This window comes from Electrophorus electricus, chromosome 4, assembly GCF_041902795.1.
Source record: "Electrophorus electricus isolate QZ-2024a chromosome 4, ASM4190279v1, whole genome shotgun sequence".
Lineage (NCBI taxonomy): Eukaryota > Metazoa > Chordata > Actinopteri > Gymnotiformes > Gymnotidae > Electrophorus > Electrophorus electricus.
Genome location: NC_137500.1, coordinates 16435001 through 16453423, shown reverse-complemented (window position 1 = coordinate 16453423; position 18423 = coordinate 16435001). Strand labels below are relative to the sequence as shown.

The following is an 18423-nucleotide window of genomic DNA, read 5'->3' as shown; positions in this document are numbered from 1 at the left end:
CAGAACACCAGGAGCCTATAATTGATTTGCTCGGATATCGTTGCATGTAATGGAAGCTCAGAACCAGACCCTATCCATATTCTGACACTCATTTTAATGAGTGTCTCTGTAACGGCTGGAATTGGAATCACTATGGGTGTGACTGTACAGTTTTCAATGGATTGTAAGCACAATAGCACAAACCGATAAAAGCATTCTTCAAACCTGTTTTTTTCCTTTTTCTTTTTTTCTTACGAGTGTGAACATGTCTTTTTTAAAGCAAGGCTTAAAGTTTGAGCCAACCTTGGTTTTCTTCGCAGAGATCGCAAGAGCCTCAAGACAGCAACAGCTTTTTAACTGTAAACTGCCTTTTGGAGTGTCATTTACATGAATGGAGGAGTAGATGGTTGCATGGTGGTCTTGACCCACCTTCTTGAAACCTTTCCACAATCCTCTAGGCCACCTTTTGTTATGCCTTCACAGACAGCATCTTCTGAGCCTTTTGATGAGCACTTGACTTTCCCGCTGCTATTTGGAGACCCAGGAAGGGGCTTGCAGATGAATGAGGTGGGGGCGGAAGGGCAACATGTCTCTGAAAATGCCTTTGCTTTTATTGGCCTGGTTAGATCATGCAGTGATCTGCAGGCCTGCATTGGAGAGAGCAGTCAGAGCCACAGAACTGATGTCCCCTGTCTCCACTCTCTCACCCTTCTGTCTTTCTCTTCTCCAGCTTTAGACAACTATACTTATCCAAATATTTGTCATACAGAGCATTTGTCAGTTTCCATGCCTAGTATTTCTTTTCTTCATTTTTCTTTTCTCTACATGCACACTTGGCATGTGTGTGGGTTCTTGAACTTCATCTTGGTTTCTTATTCTACAGCGAATGATGATTCTATATGATTGAAGAATGCGTTCTAGCTTCATGTGCTCATCAATTTCACTCTCTCTGTCCCATGTGCTCTCTCTCTCTCTCTCTCTCTCTCTCAGAAATGGCGTGGCGGTGCGTGGCAGCCCTTACAGTGCTGCTGTGCATTGGCCACTCCTCCTGCGATCAACCTCGTCCCCAGTTCTCCTCAGACTCTGACATCAACACAGTGGTCCAGGATGTTCGCACAGGCCGCATCTACCTGGGCGCAGTCAACGCCATCTACCAGCTGGACACGGGCTTGCGCAAAGAGAGCATGGCCGTCACAGGTCCAAAGAAGGACCACCCAAGCTGCACGCCGCCAATCACGGCGCAGTGCACAGAGGCAACAGAAACAGACAATATCAACAAGCTGCTCCTGGTGAACGGAGCCAGCGGCACTCTGGTGGCATGTGGCAGCATATTCCGTGGCATCTGTGCATTGCTGAACCTGAGCTGCGTGGAGCAGCAGGTTTACTACAGTGACGCCAAGGGCGAGAAGACCTACGTAGCCACCACAGACAAGACCGTGGCTGTGGTCGGCGTGATCTCGCACTTCATCAAGGACGGCCAGAAGCTGAGCGTCTTCCTGGTGGGGAAAGGCTACAGCGGCTCGGACGGCTCCAAGCTGATCAGCACGCGCCTCCTGCAGGAACAACCCAACATGGACATGTTTGAGAATGTAATGGAGACGTCTACGGTACAGACCAGCCTGTACGTGCAGCGCTACCAGCATGACTTCCGCCACGCCTTTGCGCACGGAGGCCACATCTACTTCCTGTTCTCGCGTGCTGCTAACGTGGGCGAGAGTAGACGGGCCACCTTTGCCGTGCGCCTCTGTGAGAATGACGACCACTACTATTCGTACACAGAGCTGCAGCTCAACTGCAGCGCCGGGACAGAGAAAGTCTACAACCGGCTGCGCGCAGTGCACGTAGCAGCGCCTGGCCGCGTGCTGGCCCGCCGCCTTGGGCTCAATGAGTCAGACGTTGCTAACCGGGTGCTGTTCGCTGTCTTTGGATCGGACGATGAGGTGGCCAGCTCGGCACTCTGCATCTACCCTCTCAGCAGCATCGACCGCCGGCTCGAAGAGGTCATCGAATCCTGCTACCGCGGTGAGCTCCTGTCTGATGGCAAGCCCAAAACTGTCTACTCGCCGTACTCCAATGATGCCATTTGCAAAACTAAGCGAGAGGTAAGCAGGCCTTTGACTTTGACCTGCAGCAAACTTTTCCCTAAAACGTCCCTAAAAAGTATTAGCCCATTTGAGTTGGAGACTACTGTTGCTGTCCACGCATTTCAAGGGGTGGGGAAACACCCTCTGCTTTGTGTTCTCAGCAAAAAAACATTGTAAAGCAGTACCCATGTGGAGCAGAGTTCCTACCCTCTCCCTTGGCCAGTAGGGCAGAGTTTGCCCTGACTGCCACACCCTCCTACTTCCGCCAGAGCGAACTGACCTCCGTGGCCGTGTCTGTGAAGCACAACCACACCGTGGCCTTCCTGGGCACCAGCCTGGGTGAGGTGTTCAAGGTAAACTCCTCTCCCCCAACCTCACTCTCTGTAGTGGGGTATCACATACGTATCGGTTGTGAACCAGCATGTCACTGTGAGTTGGGGGAGGGGCGTTATGATTTGGTGAGATGCTCCAAGCGCTCCATGACCAAACAGCATAGCCACTCTCAGTGCTAATAATTTTGAGACAGGTGTTAATGTGACCACGTGACTGAGGAGCACAGCTCAATACTGAATTCCCCTCTTTGCATTTGGACATGATTTTCAAATCATGCTTTCAAACTAGATCCTTTCTTACTACTATGACCCCATTCATGTTTGAATTCACTTCAAGTTTAAAGTCATGTTCATGCATCGGATTTAAAAAAGTGTCATTGTATTCCATAGCATTTATGAGCAAATGTTTTTAATTTTGCCCAAACTGTAAGATTCATTTGGGATCATCAGTGGACCAGGTTCACGGGAGTGAACTCTTTACCTGCATTTTTATGCCACGTTATTCACTCTGCACTGCCCATGACGGCGTGTGCCTTGCGACCTGTGGTCGGTGACCTTTTGACCGCTGACCTTGTTCAACTTTGCAGGTGCATCTGGCCAACCAGTCTGAAGCCTATGGCAAAATTCCTGGAGATGGTGCTGATGGTCCAGTAAACAGAAACATGTTTTTCGACTCCAGCTCGGCCCATCTGTTCATTACTACCTCCAGAAAGGTTGCAGAATAATACCTGCTCACAGCTATGCACCGCAGTTGACATGGTCTACACTGTAGCTTGTACATGAATTAATTAAAGTGATATTCCAGGCCAACTGGAACTTAACACTCATCTAACACAGCTGTCTAATTACTACAGACTAACATTTTTACATTTCTGTTTACTAACAACAGATTGGAATAAAACAACTTATTTGAAACACATGAGGCATTAAAATGTTTGTCTCTTGTAATAGATGGTGTGTTATCTATAGTTGTAGAAGACAATTAATTAGAATAAAATGTAATTAGAATGACCCTGAAACATATCTTTTATATGTATTGCTTTTTAGCAAGACAGAAAAATGTTCCTATAAATGAAAGTATGACTGTACATACTTAGAGAAGAGGTTAAAGATCAGTCTAGAAAATTTATCCATGGTGTTATGCCTCCTCAAGGCTCTGATGTAAGGAGATTTGATTATTCATTAAACCAAAACAGCATATGCAGCAACTCTTCTGAAAAGTATCGGCGTGGTTTTTGAACGGCCGGCCTTGTCTGACCCCTTCAGATCACCAAGGTCCCCGTGCAGACGTGCGAGCAGAAGAAGGACTGCGGGTCCTGTGTGCAGCAGCATGACCCTTACTGCGGCTGGTGCGTGCTGCAGGGCAGGTGAGTGGGCATGGGCTCATGGGTTTGGTGAGGCTGAAAGACCCCGCCCACCCCTTGCAGAAATGGCAGTGTGACCGCAGCTCGAGTCAGGTCCCCCCCCCCCCCCCCTTCTGCCCAACTTAGATGCACCATAAAGGAGGACTGCAGGAGAGGAGAGGAGAAGAACACTTGGCTGTGGAGTCCCAACCATCAGTGCGTGACCATCAAGGCCTTCCAGCCTCCACACCTCAGCTGCAAGAAGACCCAGCAGGTCAGTCTCTGATACACAGCTGTCTTAAATCATCCAGCATGACCAGCCAGAACACCTACAATAATACATGCAGTCTAGCATTATTGACTACATTGGTAACCCTGATTCCATGGCATGTTTTATGTATCTGTGGCTTGTTTTTGTTAGACTGCAGCTCAAAGTTGTGGAAAAGTAAAAATGAAATTTAATAAGGCGAACATGGGTCCTGTTTATAAACCTGTATATGTGAGAGGATAACGGTGCAGAGTTGGTTACTCACTGTACCCATACACGTCTAAGAGTGACTGTAGCATTTGAAAACTAGACATGCCTTCCAAATCTGCTTTTCTTCTCCAGAGAAACCACAGTTTCAATAAAATGAATGTTTGTATTTCACTGTATGTAATACAGCAGTAGGCACTGGTAACCTTGAATTAACTTCATGGGTCAGCTCCAATAAATGAGCTTCTCTTCTTCACACTTCTCTGCAGAATATAAATTTTCCCACTAGTTCTTCTTCGTACCTCTCTTCTGCCACTGGCTTACCCCATGGTGATTTAATTTTATGTGACATCACATTATCTGTGAACAGTGTGGAATTTCATTTGTGCATTGAGAAGCAATCAGTGTGATGCCACTGTATCAGGCCTTGTGTCAGTGTATAAACTGTTTACTGAGAATCTTTAGAACTTTGTAGATATGTATTTTGTTTTTGTCTTGGTTCAACTTTCCTTCTCAGGTGGAGATCGATGTCCCCGCCCTCCCCAGCATTGTGGATGGTCGGCTGAAGTGTATAATTGGTGCTTTCCGGAGCGGCGCGGTCATGCAGGGCAGCAAGGTCACCTGCGGTCTCCCAAACCCCATAGACATACCACCCACACCCAAGACCCAAGGTGAGCCCCTGTCCCTTACAGCTAAACGTAGCCCACTAGCTCACGCGGTTTGATCAATAACAGCATCTTCATTGGACACGAAACGAACGTGCTAGCAACGTATGACGGCCAAAAATGCATATAGTAATGAATCCAAAGGAGACCCTGTACATCATGCGATTCTTTGGGCAACTCCACCCCCCTAGACTTCGTGACCGTGCCAGTGAAGCTGGTAGTGGACGACACCATCGAGGTGGCGGCCAGCGAGTTCAAGTTCTACAACTGCACCGCCGTCGTCCAGAAGGCAGCAAACACACCGTAAGTGCTGCTGACCATGCCTAACATGCGAAAAATAATGGCGTAGCCAGCCGATTATGTATCCGCACGTACGTGGAATGATCTCTGTACGTTTGTCCTCCGTTTGCAAAGGTGCTCTGTGTGCGTGAAAAGCGAGTGGCGCTGCCAGTGGAACATGCAGACGCACACCTGCGGCGACCTGGACGATCCTCACATCAACCTTCACGAGGTGAGGTCACACGAGGATGCCAGGTCAGTGCGCAGTCACATGCACTGACGCGTAGGAAGCATTTATCCTTCAGTCGCTGACAGCAAGGTGTCAGTGTTTGACAGTAACGAGCGACGTGCAGTCTTGGCACGGTCTGATGTGGTTCTCCGTCTTCCTGCAGCCTGACGGATGTCCTCGGTTCGAGAACCCTGAGCCAGCGCTCATTCCCGTGGGGTTCAAAATCCCCATCAGCTTTCATGGCAAGAATTTGGAGCAGTACAGGGTAATAAAGCTCGCCCGCACTTCCTGTGTCCTCATTGCTAATTTGTGCCACTTGCCAGTATGCAATATACATATGATTCTTTTTTAACACATCAGCCTCTCTTGGAAGCCTTCTTAGCAGTCAAAGCTCTTCAAACACTCGTACATTTGTCTTTCAGGGTAAAAGCTTCCAGATTGGCACTGAACTCATGAAGCAGGTGGGCGAAGTGTTCGTTGAAGAAGGAATGTTCAACTTCGAGGGTTATGAGGTCCGTATCAACACACTCGCTGATGTGAAATGATGTGGCCCTGTCTTATAGGCCTTGGGTCACTAACAACCCAGTGTTACTTTCTTCCCAGTGAGTTCTGCACTGATTTTGAGACAGTGTAGTTTTAGCTGGAGTCTTGTTCTGTCAGTCTCAGGCTGTGTTTGCATAGTGAACCTAGACAGGGATGGGCACATAATGTGCCAAGTGACCTGGAACAGTTTGAGAGGCAGTCACGTCTGCAGTCCGATATGGACAGGGACATCTGTCGTCTCTCTTTTTTTGACCCACATTCATTTAGTAGCCTTCCATGAAAGAATTGCGATAGCGGTCAGGGAATCATTAAGAAAAGTGGAAATCGCTTGCGTTTATTGTATCGTAGCTCTTGGCCTCAGTTTCAACCTGCAGCGCAGTGCTGAAGAATCTGCCCTTGTCATGGCAGCTTTCAAATACCGCTTGCTTGTTTTTCTCCTGGTAAACTGAATATATGTGAACCAATTGTTCCTTGGGGTGGATTTTTCTGTATGGAGACATGAACTTTCTCCATCATGCATAGTGAATGTGACCAGTCCAACCAATCAGTGGTAAGAGCCAGAGCCCAGTGTCGCATTGTTCACCCCATCCCAGCATGCCTGTGGACAATGTGCATTTCAGTCATTAACACATGGTTGTGTGAACATGGCTGGACCAGCTAGCATATGTCTTGGGTTTGTAGGACCAAGAGGTATTCCTCGCTTTTACCTGCTTCGTCTCTTCCTTGACTAGTTTACTTACAACAAGATGCCCGAGGTGAACGTGACTTTCTACGTGAAGGAAAAGGGAACAGAGAAGAAGATTGACAGCACCCTGCAGGGTAAGGCACCTGACCATGGTCAGCAAGGTTAAAGGGTTTGTACTAGCTTATATTGCTATGTTAGCTAACCGAAGGACTGGCCGAAGGAATCCACCATGCGTGGCAGTGATTATCCATGTGCTCAGCTCCCACCTTTGAACCACCTCTTTGTTAGAAATGTGTCAGGGACTGGTTTTACAGACAGATAAAGTGTAATGCTGGATTACATTACACCTTCAGTGGGAAATGCCCCACAGAGAATGGCTTTTATGGTGGCATTAGGCTTGATTGGGGATCTGAAAAGTTATAAACTTTAACAAAAAGTCTCTCTCTCTCTCTCTCTCTCTCTCTCTCTCTCTCTCTCTCTCTCTCTCTCTCTCTCTGTGTGTGTGTGTGTCTTTCTGTCTGTCTCTGTCCCCCAGTGGGGCTGTATAATTGCTCAGTGGGCCGAGAGGACTGCAGCCTGTGTAAGAACGCCGATGAGAAATACAATTGTGTGTGGTGCGACACTACGCGCTCCTGTATCTACCAAAAGCTCTGCCCCAAGGAGCTTCGTCTGTGCCCTTCTCCCAGCATCACAGACGTGAGATGCATGCAGACACACACATTTGTCACAGACATGAGACGCTCACTGACATGCATGTAGACGCGCGTGCGCGCGCACACACACACACACACACACAGACACATTTGCGACCCCTCTATTCAATAATCCTGTTTCCTACTTCCTCTTCTCCAGTGTCCCAGAGCTTCATTGCTTATTTTTTGTTAAATTCAGATGAAAGTTTCCTGCAATCCCAAAGTCACATGGATTGTGTAGCTCTGACTCTTCACGCGTTGCTTCATGTTGCCATGGCAATTGAACCCAGTCCCAGAAAGTTGCCTTGCTCTTGATCCTGCAAGAAGCACAAAGGCCAACTCTCCGGAACATTCCGGGCAACTAAGACAGGATGGCGTGTCGACCTTTTAACCCTGGCTGCTCTGCTCTCCCCCCCCCCCAGATTGTGCCGCGGTATGGGCCGACAAGCGGCCAAATCCAGGTCACCATAAAAGGCTCCAACCTGGGCATGAAGAAGGAGGACATCAAGAGGATCGTGGTGGCAGGGGTCCCATGTAAGCACATGGCGGAAAAGTACTCCGTCTCCACCAGGTACGCTGCTGGCTCGGGCCTCTCCACCCCCCTACTACTCCTCCTCCTCACACTTCCATTCAGTATGTTTGCTGACTTGTTGAGAGCTTTATCTATTTTATTGCTTTTCTAAAACATTTTGCCCTGAAGATATACTTTTATTCATTTACATTTGTATTAGCAAAATCATGGGCAGTCCAGTGTTGCTACGTGGTGATACCACACAAGCAGAGGACACATATACATATTCATCCTCACTTATTACCAAAGTCATCCTGCAGTGTTGCACCTTGGAAGGTCTTCCATTCCTTGTTCTTTTATACCTACACAAACAATACACAGATGTACGTTTGTCAGGTTCTCTCTCCTATAGTCCGCATAGCACCTTCTTGTCCACACTTTACATTTCCTGTTGTCCTCAGACATTTGCTCTACACTGATTACATTTTCATTTTTGCTTTCCATACCTGCATAGTGGGGTCTTGTATAGGTAAAATATCTCTTAAAATAAAATACCTAATAAATAAATAAAATATACTAATAAAATACCTATTAATAATAAATAAATAAATATCTATATTACTTTTTTTTTTTTTTTTCAAACCTACATAACTGAGCAAACGTGTGTTGCATTTCATAAGGGGTTGTGTGGGGCTGATTATCTAATGGGTATGTGCTGGTTGGGGGGCTTGTAATACATGCCTCTCTGTTTGGACCAGTATTGTGTGTGAGGTTGGGCCCCTGCGAAAGCCCCCTGTGGATGTGCTGAGTCCCCCCAACCCACAGGGCCCTGTGGAGGTGGAGGTGGAGGGGGACAGGAGGGGTGTGTCAAACGTCCTCTTCACGTACAGGGTAACTGCTTTCTCTTTGTCTCTCTTTCTCTGTCTTCCCTCTCTCCCTTAAAACTTTCTACATATATATTTTTATATTCATAATGCTTAATATTACATCAGATTCAGTCAATGGAAACTTCACTGTTTGAAAGAGGGGGGGGTTGTCTTTTTTTTGTTCGTTTCAAAATGACTTTTTTGCTAAGCTGAAGTCGTCCAAAAAAAAAAAAAAAAAGTATTTCTTTCTTGTCCTGCCAGGAGTCTCCTGAGCTGAGAGAGAAATAATGCTGTGCTGTTCTCTTCCTCCAGGACCCCGTTCCTGAGACAGTGCATCCCACAAAAGGGCCCGCAGGTGGGGGGACGGTCATCACCATCTCGGGCCAGCACCTGGACACAGCTACAAAAGATGACATCAGCGTCACCGTGGGGACTGTGCCCTGTGAACTGTGAGTAACCCGTAACCTCATCTTTAAGGGATGGTGCATGATGAGAAGGTGGGGAGGAACCCGTACTGTGCTTTTTATGCCGATGTTTTTCTCTTTGTAGTTTAGTTTGTCCTAAATGTATGCTCATACTGTACACTTACGTGTGTGTGTGCATTTCTGTCTGTCTTTCATCATCTTTGTTTCAGTGCGTGCGTGTGTGTGTTCCCTGTGCCACAGGCTCGTCTTTGGACCCCACATCACATGTAGGACAGGCCCATACAAAGGCAGCCAGATTCCTTCCGATCCGCTCAGAGTCACGGTTAAGTATGGCACAAACATGTCCGTAGAAGTGCCGGCCTTCACCTACGCGGCCAACCCCAAGGTCACGGACTATTTCCCCAGGGCCAGTTTTGTGTGGTGAGTCGATTTCTCTAACACACCAACCATTTGCTGATTAGAAAACACCTCTCAGCTGGTAGTATGGTACATCTCGTGCCTTTGTGACTGTCAGTCTGGAACCTGATTACTGGGCCCTATAACCCAGTATATCATCAGTCATATCCAGCACCAATCAGAAGGCTAGAAATTGTAATGTACCAGCAGTGTGTTGAAAAGGTCGTCATTCTGGGAGCGCAGCTCTGATGGCAGAGCTGAATCAGTCACAGCGTAGGGTTGCTATCCAAATGTACAGCCCGAATGAGTTTTCTGAATGAGTTTTTAAGGGAGGGCAAAAAATGTTCTCTCCAGTCTCCGCATTCCAACCTGGAGTACACAAGCCGAATCACTGCTCTTCCCTGAAGTCTCGTTATAAAATCAGACAATATTGTAAAAATGTGCTTTTGAAGGCGTTTTTAATGGAGTTAAGAAGAACTGGGCAAAAACAATAAACTTTTGCATTGGCTGCACCTTTGCATTGCTGTTGTGGTGTTTCTGTGTGTGCTTGTGCGTGGGAATAGGGGTGTGTGCTAAGCTGCCGTTTGAGTGTATTGCTCTTCACGTGGTGTTTTGCAGTGGAGGCAGGAGGGTGACTGTGGTGGGGTTGGGCTTTGACCTGGTCCAGACAGCCACCATGCGAGTGCTGCCCTCTACTGATGAATTCAACGTGCAGTCCGGCAATGCTGAGGTGAGGGTCCTCTCCACTCCAACGACGGGAGTAACGCAGGCCACACTGTCCTGAGTGCCAAACATGAGAATTTACTGAACAGGCAATTTGACTGATTGATTGATTGATTGAATTCAGTTTATATCAGCACATTTGATGTATATCTCAGTATATTCAGTATTCATTTACATCATATACATGTACATTTAGGTTAATAATCAATTAATTGTTAGATGATTCCTCATTATTATGAAATTAGGCTCTCTATTAGCATTCTTCCACTGTTTTTCTAAATGTTGTGCAAAGTTAGAGAATATCCATCTCCGTCTCTCGGGTAACCTGTCTTAACTTCTTTCTTATGGCCCCAAAGTTCTAAATATATCACATTAATTATCTTCCTTTACTGTTTCATCTCCTCTGTTTGTTTCTTTCTCACTCTCTCATCCAGTTTGTGCAGGAGGCTATCAGTAAGAATGACACAGCCCTAGAGTTCCTCTCCCCAGCAGTGAACAAGATGTTTTCATCCTTCCGGACCGTTCTACAACTAGACAACTTCCAGAAGAACCTGACTACCTTTGAGTATCACCCTGATCCCACCTTCTTCAACCTGACCAACAAAGCCATCACTGCAGGCAGTATCATCATCATCAATGTAAGCGGCTCACGGCAACAACCGATCTGGTTCTGACGACCAGCCCTTTACCCAGTCTGCTGGGTAACATGCGCACTTCACTGATGTAAACACACTGATTTTGATTTTCTACAGGAAATGTAAAACCTTTACAAATCAAAAATGTTTCCATGTGCGCACCTGTTCCTGTGTGGTGTGGCCCGCAGGGTCAGGGGCTGTCTAAGGCCATGACTGTCCAAGAAGCACAGGCGTTCGTCGGGGACGAGCCCTGCAACATCACCATCCTGCAGGATGACAAGCTGTTCCTGGTGGCACCACTTAACCCGCCCAAGTCACGCTCCCGACGCCAGCGCAGGGATGCTAGCGCTGAGACCATGGAGCTGGTGGTGAGGGGAGAGTGAAGGAGAGAGGGAGAAAGATGGAGGGATAGATAGATAAGTGGGTGAGAGGGAGATGGGAGAGGGTTTGATTGGGGGTGAAAGGGTGAGACTGAACTTGAGACTGTTTTCATATCCTATTTTTTTCATATCCATGTTCTACACAGTTTATCGCATCTCTCTCTGTCACTCTCACTCTTGTCTCTCCTACTGTTCTCTCTTTCGTGTCTCACTCTCTTTCTCTCAGATTAAGTTTGGCAATGGCGAGTGGAACGTGGGCACTGTGCACTATGAGAAGAAGAACGAGGTTCCACTTTACATCATCATCCCAGCTGTCATCTTGCCCATGCTGATCTTCATCGCCGTGTCTGTCTACTGCTACAGGTAAAATAAGACTACAAATCCCAGCATGCAGTGTGCGTTCATGACATTGGTGCCACACATCCATGTCTTAGCACTGCTGCCGCAGTCTTTGGTTTTTCATTGGTAAGTCTTTTCAACGGTAAGCCCTTTGAGTACATTCTGCATACTGTGTGCGTGTGTGTGTTTGCAGGCGAAAGAGTCAGCAGGCAGAGAGAGAGTATGAAAAAGTGAAACACCAGCTGGAGAGTCTGGAGGAGAGTGTGCGGGACCGCTGTAAGAAGGAGTTCACAGGTAGGGGTCTCCCATGCAGTCATCCTGCCCCACATATCGTCAGTGAGGCATATACCTAAAGGCTGCTGTCACTTGTCTGTACCGTGTAGCATTTTATCAGCTGAGCATTCACGCTTGAGTAGTCTCTTTGGGTGAATAACCTTGAAGGCAAACACAAGCTTACTATGTGTGGTCGGCTGTGATGATGCTCTGAATCAGTATTGTTGAGTTCATACAGGTTGGATTGGCTAGTCTCTATTCTACCTTCCTGTGTGGATGTGTGCAGTTGTGCTTGAGTGGTCAGCAGGCTGGAAGCCTTGCACAGAGGGCTGTCAGTCAAGTGGCTCACACATTTAGGTCACACAGTTGGGTCCGAACAGGGGATTCAGCTGGGTTTTATCATAGTCAGTCATTTATATCTTTTTTTTTGTTTGTTACAAACTTTGCTGAATTAGTTTTTTGGTATAGCACAACCAACATGGAAGAAGTGGGTTTATAGATGTCTCCCCCGAATTGTCCACAGTAAGAGGGTGAAAGTTCTAAAACTGTAGTATCTTTCTCTCTCTCTCTATCTCTGCAACTCCGTCTCAGACCTGATGATCGAGATGGAAGACCACACCAGTGATATGAGTGAGGCACGGATCCCCTTCCTGGACTACAAGACCTACACGAACCGTGTCTTCTTCCTGCCCTCCAAGGACGGCGCTAATGATGTCATGATCACAGGCAAGCTGGACATCCCAGAAAAGCGGCGGGCCATCGTGGACCAAGCACTCAACCAGTTTTCCAACCTACTCAACAGCAAGACCTTCCTGATCAATGTACGTCTCCGCACGATCCGGTGACCGTTAGACATTGGAAGTGTTTTATTTTGGTAGCATTTTTATAAAGAGTTTAAAAAACATTTGATGCGTTATGGCACCACCTGAATGTTACAAGATGGAGAAAGTGAGAAGAAGAAAACCAATTACAAAACCTGTTCTTTCTGGACATTTGATACGGGGGCCACTCACCAGCTAAAATTGTGCTAAGTGGGATAGTTTTCATTTGTGAGTGAATGCTGAATTTTGCTAAATCAATTGCACAAAAAAGCAAACATGTAATGCCTGCTAATCTGACTCCACTAAAAATTCAACAAAGTCCCAGTAATATTTGCTGCATCTAACAGCCAGTGAGGCCCTGTTCCTGTCATGACAGAGCCTTGCAAAAAGGAGCAAGCCCTGATCCCTGATCCCTGATCCTTGGATTACCTATGCCAAGTATTAACTATAGCTTTGATTCTTAGGTCGCCAATGCTAAGTACTAGCCTTGACCCGTAGGTTACTTATTACATTATTACAATTATTACTCTTCTGAAACAATATTCCATTACCCACCGGATCACACAAATGCAAAGCGCAGCGCAGTGGCCAACAAGCATCCCAGAATCCCTTCAGGTGTATCATAAGCATTGTTACTAACAGAGGTTTCGCTTTCGTGTGCTCCGCATGTGTGGCATGCCCCGCCCCCTCCTCCCGGCCGCACGGCAGTTCATCCGCACACTGGAGAGCCGGCCAGAGTTCAACGCCCGCAGCAAGGTGTACTTTGCCTCGCTGCTCACCGTGGCCCTGCACGGAAAGCTAGAGTACTACACCGACATCATGAGGACGCTGCTGCTCGAGCTCATGGAGGAGCATGTGCACAGCAAGAACCCCAAGCTGATGCTACGCAGGTGAGAAGCCCCAAGCCCACTGCCCTGGTTCCATCCTGGCCCTGCCCCCTATCGGTCAAACCTCTAGCTTGAAGACTAGGAAAACTGTATCGGCCAGGGAATGGTGGTCACTTGGACTAAGTGTTTTTAGAACTCGGCACGCCACTGCTGTTACAATAAAGTACTGAAAATCTTTCAAGCATCCATAAGCCTGTAAAAGCTGTTTGTATATAAGCATGTTCAGCAGTTCACAGCTGCAAAGGGAGTTTCTTTTTTCAACATGTAGTTTACATCTTTTTTTTTAGTTATCACACACATATAAACATGATTGTTATCCTCGAAATAAACTTAATTCGTTTTTATTATGTAAATTTACTGCGAGCTGATAAAGAAAACCTTTATTAAGAACATTCTGAAAAGCTGATTCTGCCCAAGCTGTTGATATGGTCATATGACTGAACTGACATTGAGCTATTACAACACGAAATTCACCAGGCTTTCCTGAACGAGGAGCATCCTATGCCGGCTTGCTCTGGAGAGACAGCTGTGAAATTCTAATCCGCTTGATCTGTTTTCTCATGTCCTACGGGCAGGTCGGAGACAGTCGTCGAGAGGATGCTGTGTAATTGGATGTCCATTTGCCTCTACCAGTTCCTCAAGGTAAGCATTTGTGTTTCTTGCGTTCCAGACAGTCCAGTGGATTGATACGAACCAGCCACTCATATTTCTGCCGTATTTCCTGAGGCCCTGAAATAACTCACGCACTTGCATGTGCTTGCCGGCATATGCTTGTAGGACTCAGTCGGCGAGCCGCTATACAAGCTCTTTAAAGCTATAAAGCACCAGGTGGAAAAGGGGCCAGTGGACAGTGCGCTGAAGAAGGCGAAGTACACCCTGAATGACACAGGCCTGCTGGGAGACGACGTGGAGTACTGCGTCCTGGTGAGTGATGGCCATGCCCTGCCCTCTCATGTAAACTCTCTGCCCTGACCCGAGCACCGAGAGACCAATCGGGTTTGGAGGTGGGACATTGAAGCTAAGCCACCGAGCAGTGCCAATGATCTCCTCTTCTTGGGTGTTTTTTTTTTTGTTTTTTTTTGTTTTTTTTTAAATTTATTTTGCGTGTTCTTTTTAATCTTTCACTGTGATCTCCTTTACAACTTGGTTATGGTTTTACTGTTTCCGTTATCATGTATCAGTAAAGGGCCCATGTTTGAAGGGAAGGTAGGAGATTGTCCACTATGGAATCTTCTCAGACTCTGCAGGTGCTGGTCCACGGTGAAGGCCCCGACGTGACCCCCGTGAAAGTACTGAACTGCGACACCATCTCCCAGGTGAAGGAGAAGATCATTGAGCAGGTGTACCGCAACCTGCCCTACTCCCAGAGACCCACCGTGGACAGCGTCGCTCTCGGTGAGACATCTGCGTTGCATGTTCCTCACACCTTTTAGCGCTGTAAAGGCATGTGTAAAGTTCAGAATTCACGTTTTGACACTTGGAAAATATGCATCTGGCATCACAGAAGCAAACTGTGAATAAGGTTTGCGTGAGTGCAGCATTTCTGGCCACTGTAGCGTGGTATTAAGTGCCCTTACCCACTCATCCACAGAGTGGCGCCCTGGCTCAACTGGGCAGATTTTGTCTGACCTGGACTTGACTTCGCAGAAGGAAGGCAGATGGAAACGCCTCAACACTCTGGCCCATTACAATGTGAGTTCCTACCTTACAACTGCTCCAGATGGTGGTTGGTAACACTTAATGCTTAGTTACCACAGGGAGCCAACTTGTAATAATACAGCGTTTCCAACTCATTTCTCCGTCTGAGAGATTTATCTCAATGTGCTTATAATTCATGCTGCTTCTAATAAGGCAAGTGAAGAGAGAACTGATCAATGGCGAGGGCTTTAGTATAACTGAGAAATTTGCCAAGCTTAAAGCTGAGAACCTGTGTGTGTGTGTGTGTGTGTGTGTGTGTGTGTGTGTGTGTGTGTGTGTGTGTGTGTGTGTGTGTGTGTGTGTGTGTGTGTGTGTGTGTGTGTGTGTTTGTTTTCCTAGGTTAGAGACAATGCCACTCTGGTATTGTCCAGAGTCCTACATACTCAACAGTCTTTCGACCAGAACCAGGACAGCCATGAAGAGAGTGGGTTTCCTTTTCTTCTCTGCAGCAGTATTATGTATTTAGGAGGCTGATTAAAAGTACATGACTGCAATGCAGACAAACATAGAAACTCTGAGGGGGTATAAAGGTTCTGGGGATGAGAGGTTGTGCTGAAGTGCTTGCTGGCTTTCCATATTGGGGACAGTTATGGGCGGGGCCAAGCAAGGGGGAGGGTGGCTCAGGTAATAGGAAGGTGTGGCAGGACCACAGTTGGCAGGGGAAGAGGGAGGAGTCTGTCTAAATGCTGCATGTGGGATCCACAAGGTATTGGGAGCCAGGTACTGGGAGTGTGCTGTGAAAGTGCCTGACTGAATAAAATCCAAATAGAGCAATCAGCATTTTTGTATTAGAAGATATTAGTTAGTCATCGGCTACTGGGATTAAATCAGATTTGTTTTTGCTTCATGCTTGGGAGCAGATTTGTGTAGCTGCCTAAGAAAATGCAATGAGATGGCTTGCTGTTTGTAACTGAAGTGCAACCCCCCCCCCCCCCCCCCCCCCCCGGAATATTTGAAGACAAATCACATGCAGCACAACAAACCAAACCAAACTGCATATTGCAGTAATAAGCAGTTATGTTCTATGCTATACTAATTTTGCCTGCTGGAAGGAATTGCTTGGGCAGTGTGGCATGGCTGTAGGAGTCCACCAGGAGATTCTTACTGAGGCTTAGTTTCCAGTGCCTTATGGTTCCAAGGATGAAGCAAGCCCCAGTATGCCCAAATTTTTCTCTGAGCTACTATCATGGATGCTGTAGTGCTCGCTAACCGACATGGGACCACGCCCACCATTCTAACCCTTCTCCAAAGCCTCTCCCTCCAAAGACATGCAAAGTCAATCTGTGCTGCTGTGTGCTTTGTACATATGCATAATGATCAACAGGAGGACTTTCTCCTCATAGTATTTACTGTATTAATAATTGGTTAATACAGTTGGACGGTGTTGGATTTGCCAGTTAGAATCCAACCAGGAACCGAAACAATTACTTGTTCGAATCTCAGGCTTGAATGGGGGTTTGTGGTCTGTGACTGGGCCAGAGAGCCTGGATTCTCCCACTCTATTGCTGTACCCTTGGGCAAGGTATTTATGCCCTTCTTCTCCAGCCACGTAACACTTTACCTGTCAATGTTTGCATTTTGATGCCTTGCTAAGCCCAGTCCAGCTGTGCTGTTCCTCCCTGCAGGACACAATTAAACAGCAGACACCACAGCACTTTCACAGAGCCCAGGATGGTTGCAAGGCCATTTCTCCCTCAGAGCAATTATTTTAGCAATAGCTGTCAAGATGTAAACACATTTTACATTTTGGTCCATGTCTTCTGAAACTAAATGAATTAATTTCCCAAGAGGACACAGGTTGTCGAACATGCTCTTGTTGCTGCTGCTCCCCACCCGACCCCCACATGAGGGAAAAAAAGTTATTCAGAACTTGAACAGAGTTCTGTCAGGCCTACTTCTAATTTGAAAAAAGGGACTCGTGCTGTGGTACTCTCCGAGGCCGGAACCGCCCCATAGGCTGCCTGCTCCGCTCTCAGTTCAGAAGGGCTTGGGAAAGGAGCTGTTTTACTGGAGCACAACATGGCGAACAAAGGCGAGAGAAGCAGAGGCGACGGGCAGGGGAGGGAGGGGAGCTAGGCCACTGGTGATGAAGGCCTCCTGTGCCACCCTCTTCATGTGGAGCATGACTGTCAAGTCTCACTGATCTTGGATACGGTCACTGCTATTGGCACGCATTCCTAAGTATCTCACCAGCCTGCACAGGTCTGTCGTTGGTGCACGTAAGCGGTTGCGATACGTGTGAGTAGCATGCATGAGCTGTCCCATGCCTGTGGTGGGTTAAATGCACCTATGTGCTTGCTAGGAAGCGCTCTGCTCGAGGACGACAAGGTCTTCCACCTGGTTAGGCCAGCGGAAGAGCTGGACGAGATAAAATCCAAGAGAGGCAGCATGAAGGACAAGGCAACCACCAAAGCCATCACTGAGATCTACTTGACCAGGCTGCTTTCCATGAAGGTAAATCCATAGCTGCCAAAGAGCCACACGAACACGGTCCCCTGCCAGATATTCCAGGGGATAAGTGACGCTAATGTAGCAGCAGTATGGAGGTAGAATCATTTAGTACAGTAGTGATCTTCATATTGTTGGTATGGTACCACAGGACTCGTTTCCATCTAATGGTAAAATGGAAATGGAAATGAGAATGCATGGCCTGTGGGTAATGCACGAGACACACGAGGCATGTACTCTTCATTTGCAATCTGAGATTCTGATGGCAAGGAAAGAAAAGAGCAATTACACAAACAAGTGCTGCATGTGTGGGAGAGGGATCGGAACAGTGAAGGTGAACATGTGTGAAGATTAAAATGGATTTCTCTCTCTCTGTCTCTGTGTGTGCGGGTGTGTGTCGCACACATTGCAGGGCACGCTGCAGCAGTTTGTTGACGATTTCTTTCGTAGCGTTCTGTGTTCGGGGACAGCCGTCCCCCCAGCCGTGAAGTACTTCTTCGACTTCCTGGATGAGCAGGCCCACAAACACGACAATGTGGACGAGGAGACCATCCACATATGGAAGACTAACAGGTCTGCACCAACACCTGCCTCGATTTCCACAACACCCGTCATGACACCTGCTGCAAATCCAGTCTTTGGGGTACCACTAGGATTCTATACTATCTCAATCTGCTGTTCAAAACATCTCCCTCACTCACTCCCTAATGTCTAG

General features: G+C 47.2%; 1 protein-coding gene across 3 annotated transcripts in view; it reads left to right on the top strand.

Annotated features, from left to right (window-relative positions):
* The window catches only part of plxnb2a.1 (plexin b2a, tandem duplicate 1), a 91472-nt gene that overhangs the window by 50973 nt on the left and 22076 nt on the right, over nucleotides 1-18423 (top strand). For 2 of the 3 annotated variants that reach the window (XM_035521121.2, XM_081712657.1), the window contains 30 exons: nucleotides 970-2081; nucleotides 2225-2416; nucleotides 2983-3108; nucleotides 3662-3762; nucleotides 3886-4012; nucleotides 4731-4884; nucleotides 5070-5181; nucleotides 5293-5389; nucleotides 5550-5651; nucleotides 5809-5898; nucleotides 6661-6748; nucleotides 7150-7310; nucleotides 7729-7877; nucleotides 8576-8708; nucleotides 8996-9132; nucleotides 9349-9528; nucleotides 10123-10234; nucleotides 10662-10865; nucleotides 11051-11230; nucleotides 11469-11605; nucleotides 11775-11875; nucleotides 12446-12675; nucleotides 13384-13565; nucleotides 14138-14204; nucleotides 14340-14486; nucleotides 14801-14957; nucleotides 15154-15254; nucleotides 15600-15684; nucleotides 17563-17714; nucleotides 18121-18281. In XM_035521121.2, coding sequence (XP_035377014.1) covers nucleotides 972-2081; nucleotides 2225-2416; nucleotides 2983-3108; nucleotides 3662-3762; nucleotides 3886-4012; nucleotides 4731-4884; nucleotides 5070-5181; nucleotides 5293-5389; nucleotides 5550-5651; nucleotides 5809-5898; nucleotides 6661-6748; nucleotides 7150-7310; nucleotides 7729-7877; nucleotides 8576-8708; nucleotides 8996-9132; nucleotides 9349-9528; nucleotides 10123-10234; nucleotides 10662-10865; nucleotides 11051-11230; nucleotides 11469-11605; nucleotides 11775-11875; nucleotides 12446-12675; nucleotides 13384-13565; nucleotides 14138-14204; nucleotides 14340-14486; nucleotides 14801-14957; nucleotides 15154-15254; nucleotides 15600-15684; nucleotides 17563-17714; nucleotides 18121-18281 — 5075 coding nt within the window. In that variant the 5' untranslated portion in view covers nucleotides 970-971. The remainder of the gene's footprint in view (nucleotides 1-969; nucleotides 2082-2224; nucleotides 2417-2982; nucleotides 3109-3661; nucleotides 3763-3885; nucleotides 4013-4730; nucleotides 4885-5069; nucleotides 5182-5292; nucleotides 5390-5549; nucleotides 5652-5808; nucleotides 5899-6660; nucleotides 6749-7149; nucleotides 7311-7728; nucleotides 7878-8575; nucleotides 8709-8995; nucleotides 9133-9348; nucleotides 9529-10122; nucleotides 10235-10661; nucleotides 10866-11050; nucleotides 11231-11468; nucleotides 11606-11774; nucleotides 11876-12445; nucleotides 12676-13383; nucleotides 13566-14137; nucleotides 14205-14339; nucleotides 14487-14800; nucleotides 14958-15153; nucleotides 15255-15599; nucleotides 15685-17562; nucleotides 17715-18120; nucleotides 18282-18423) is intronic. The other variant, XM_081712659.1, reaches the window with a different exon arrangement.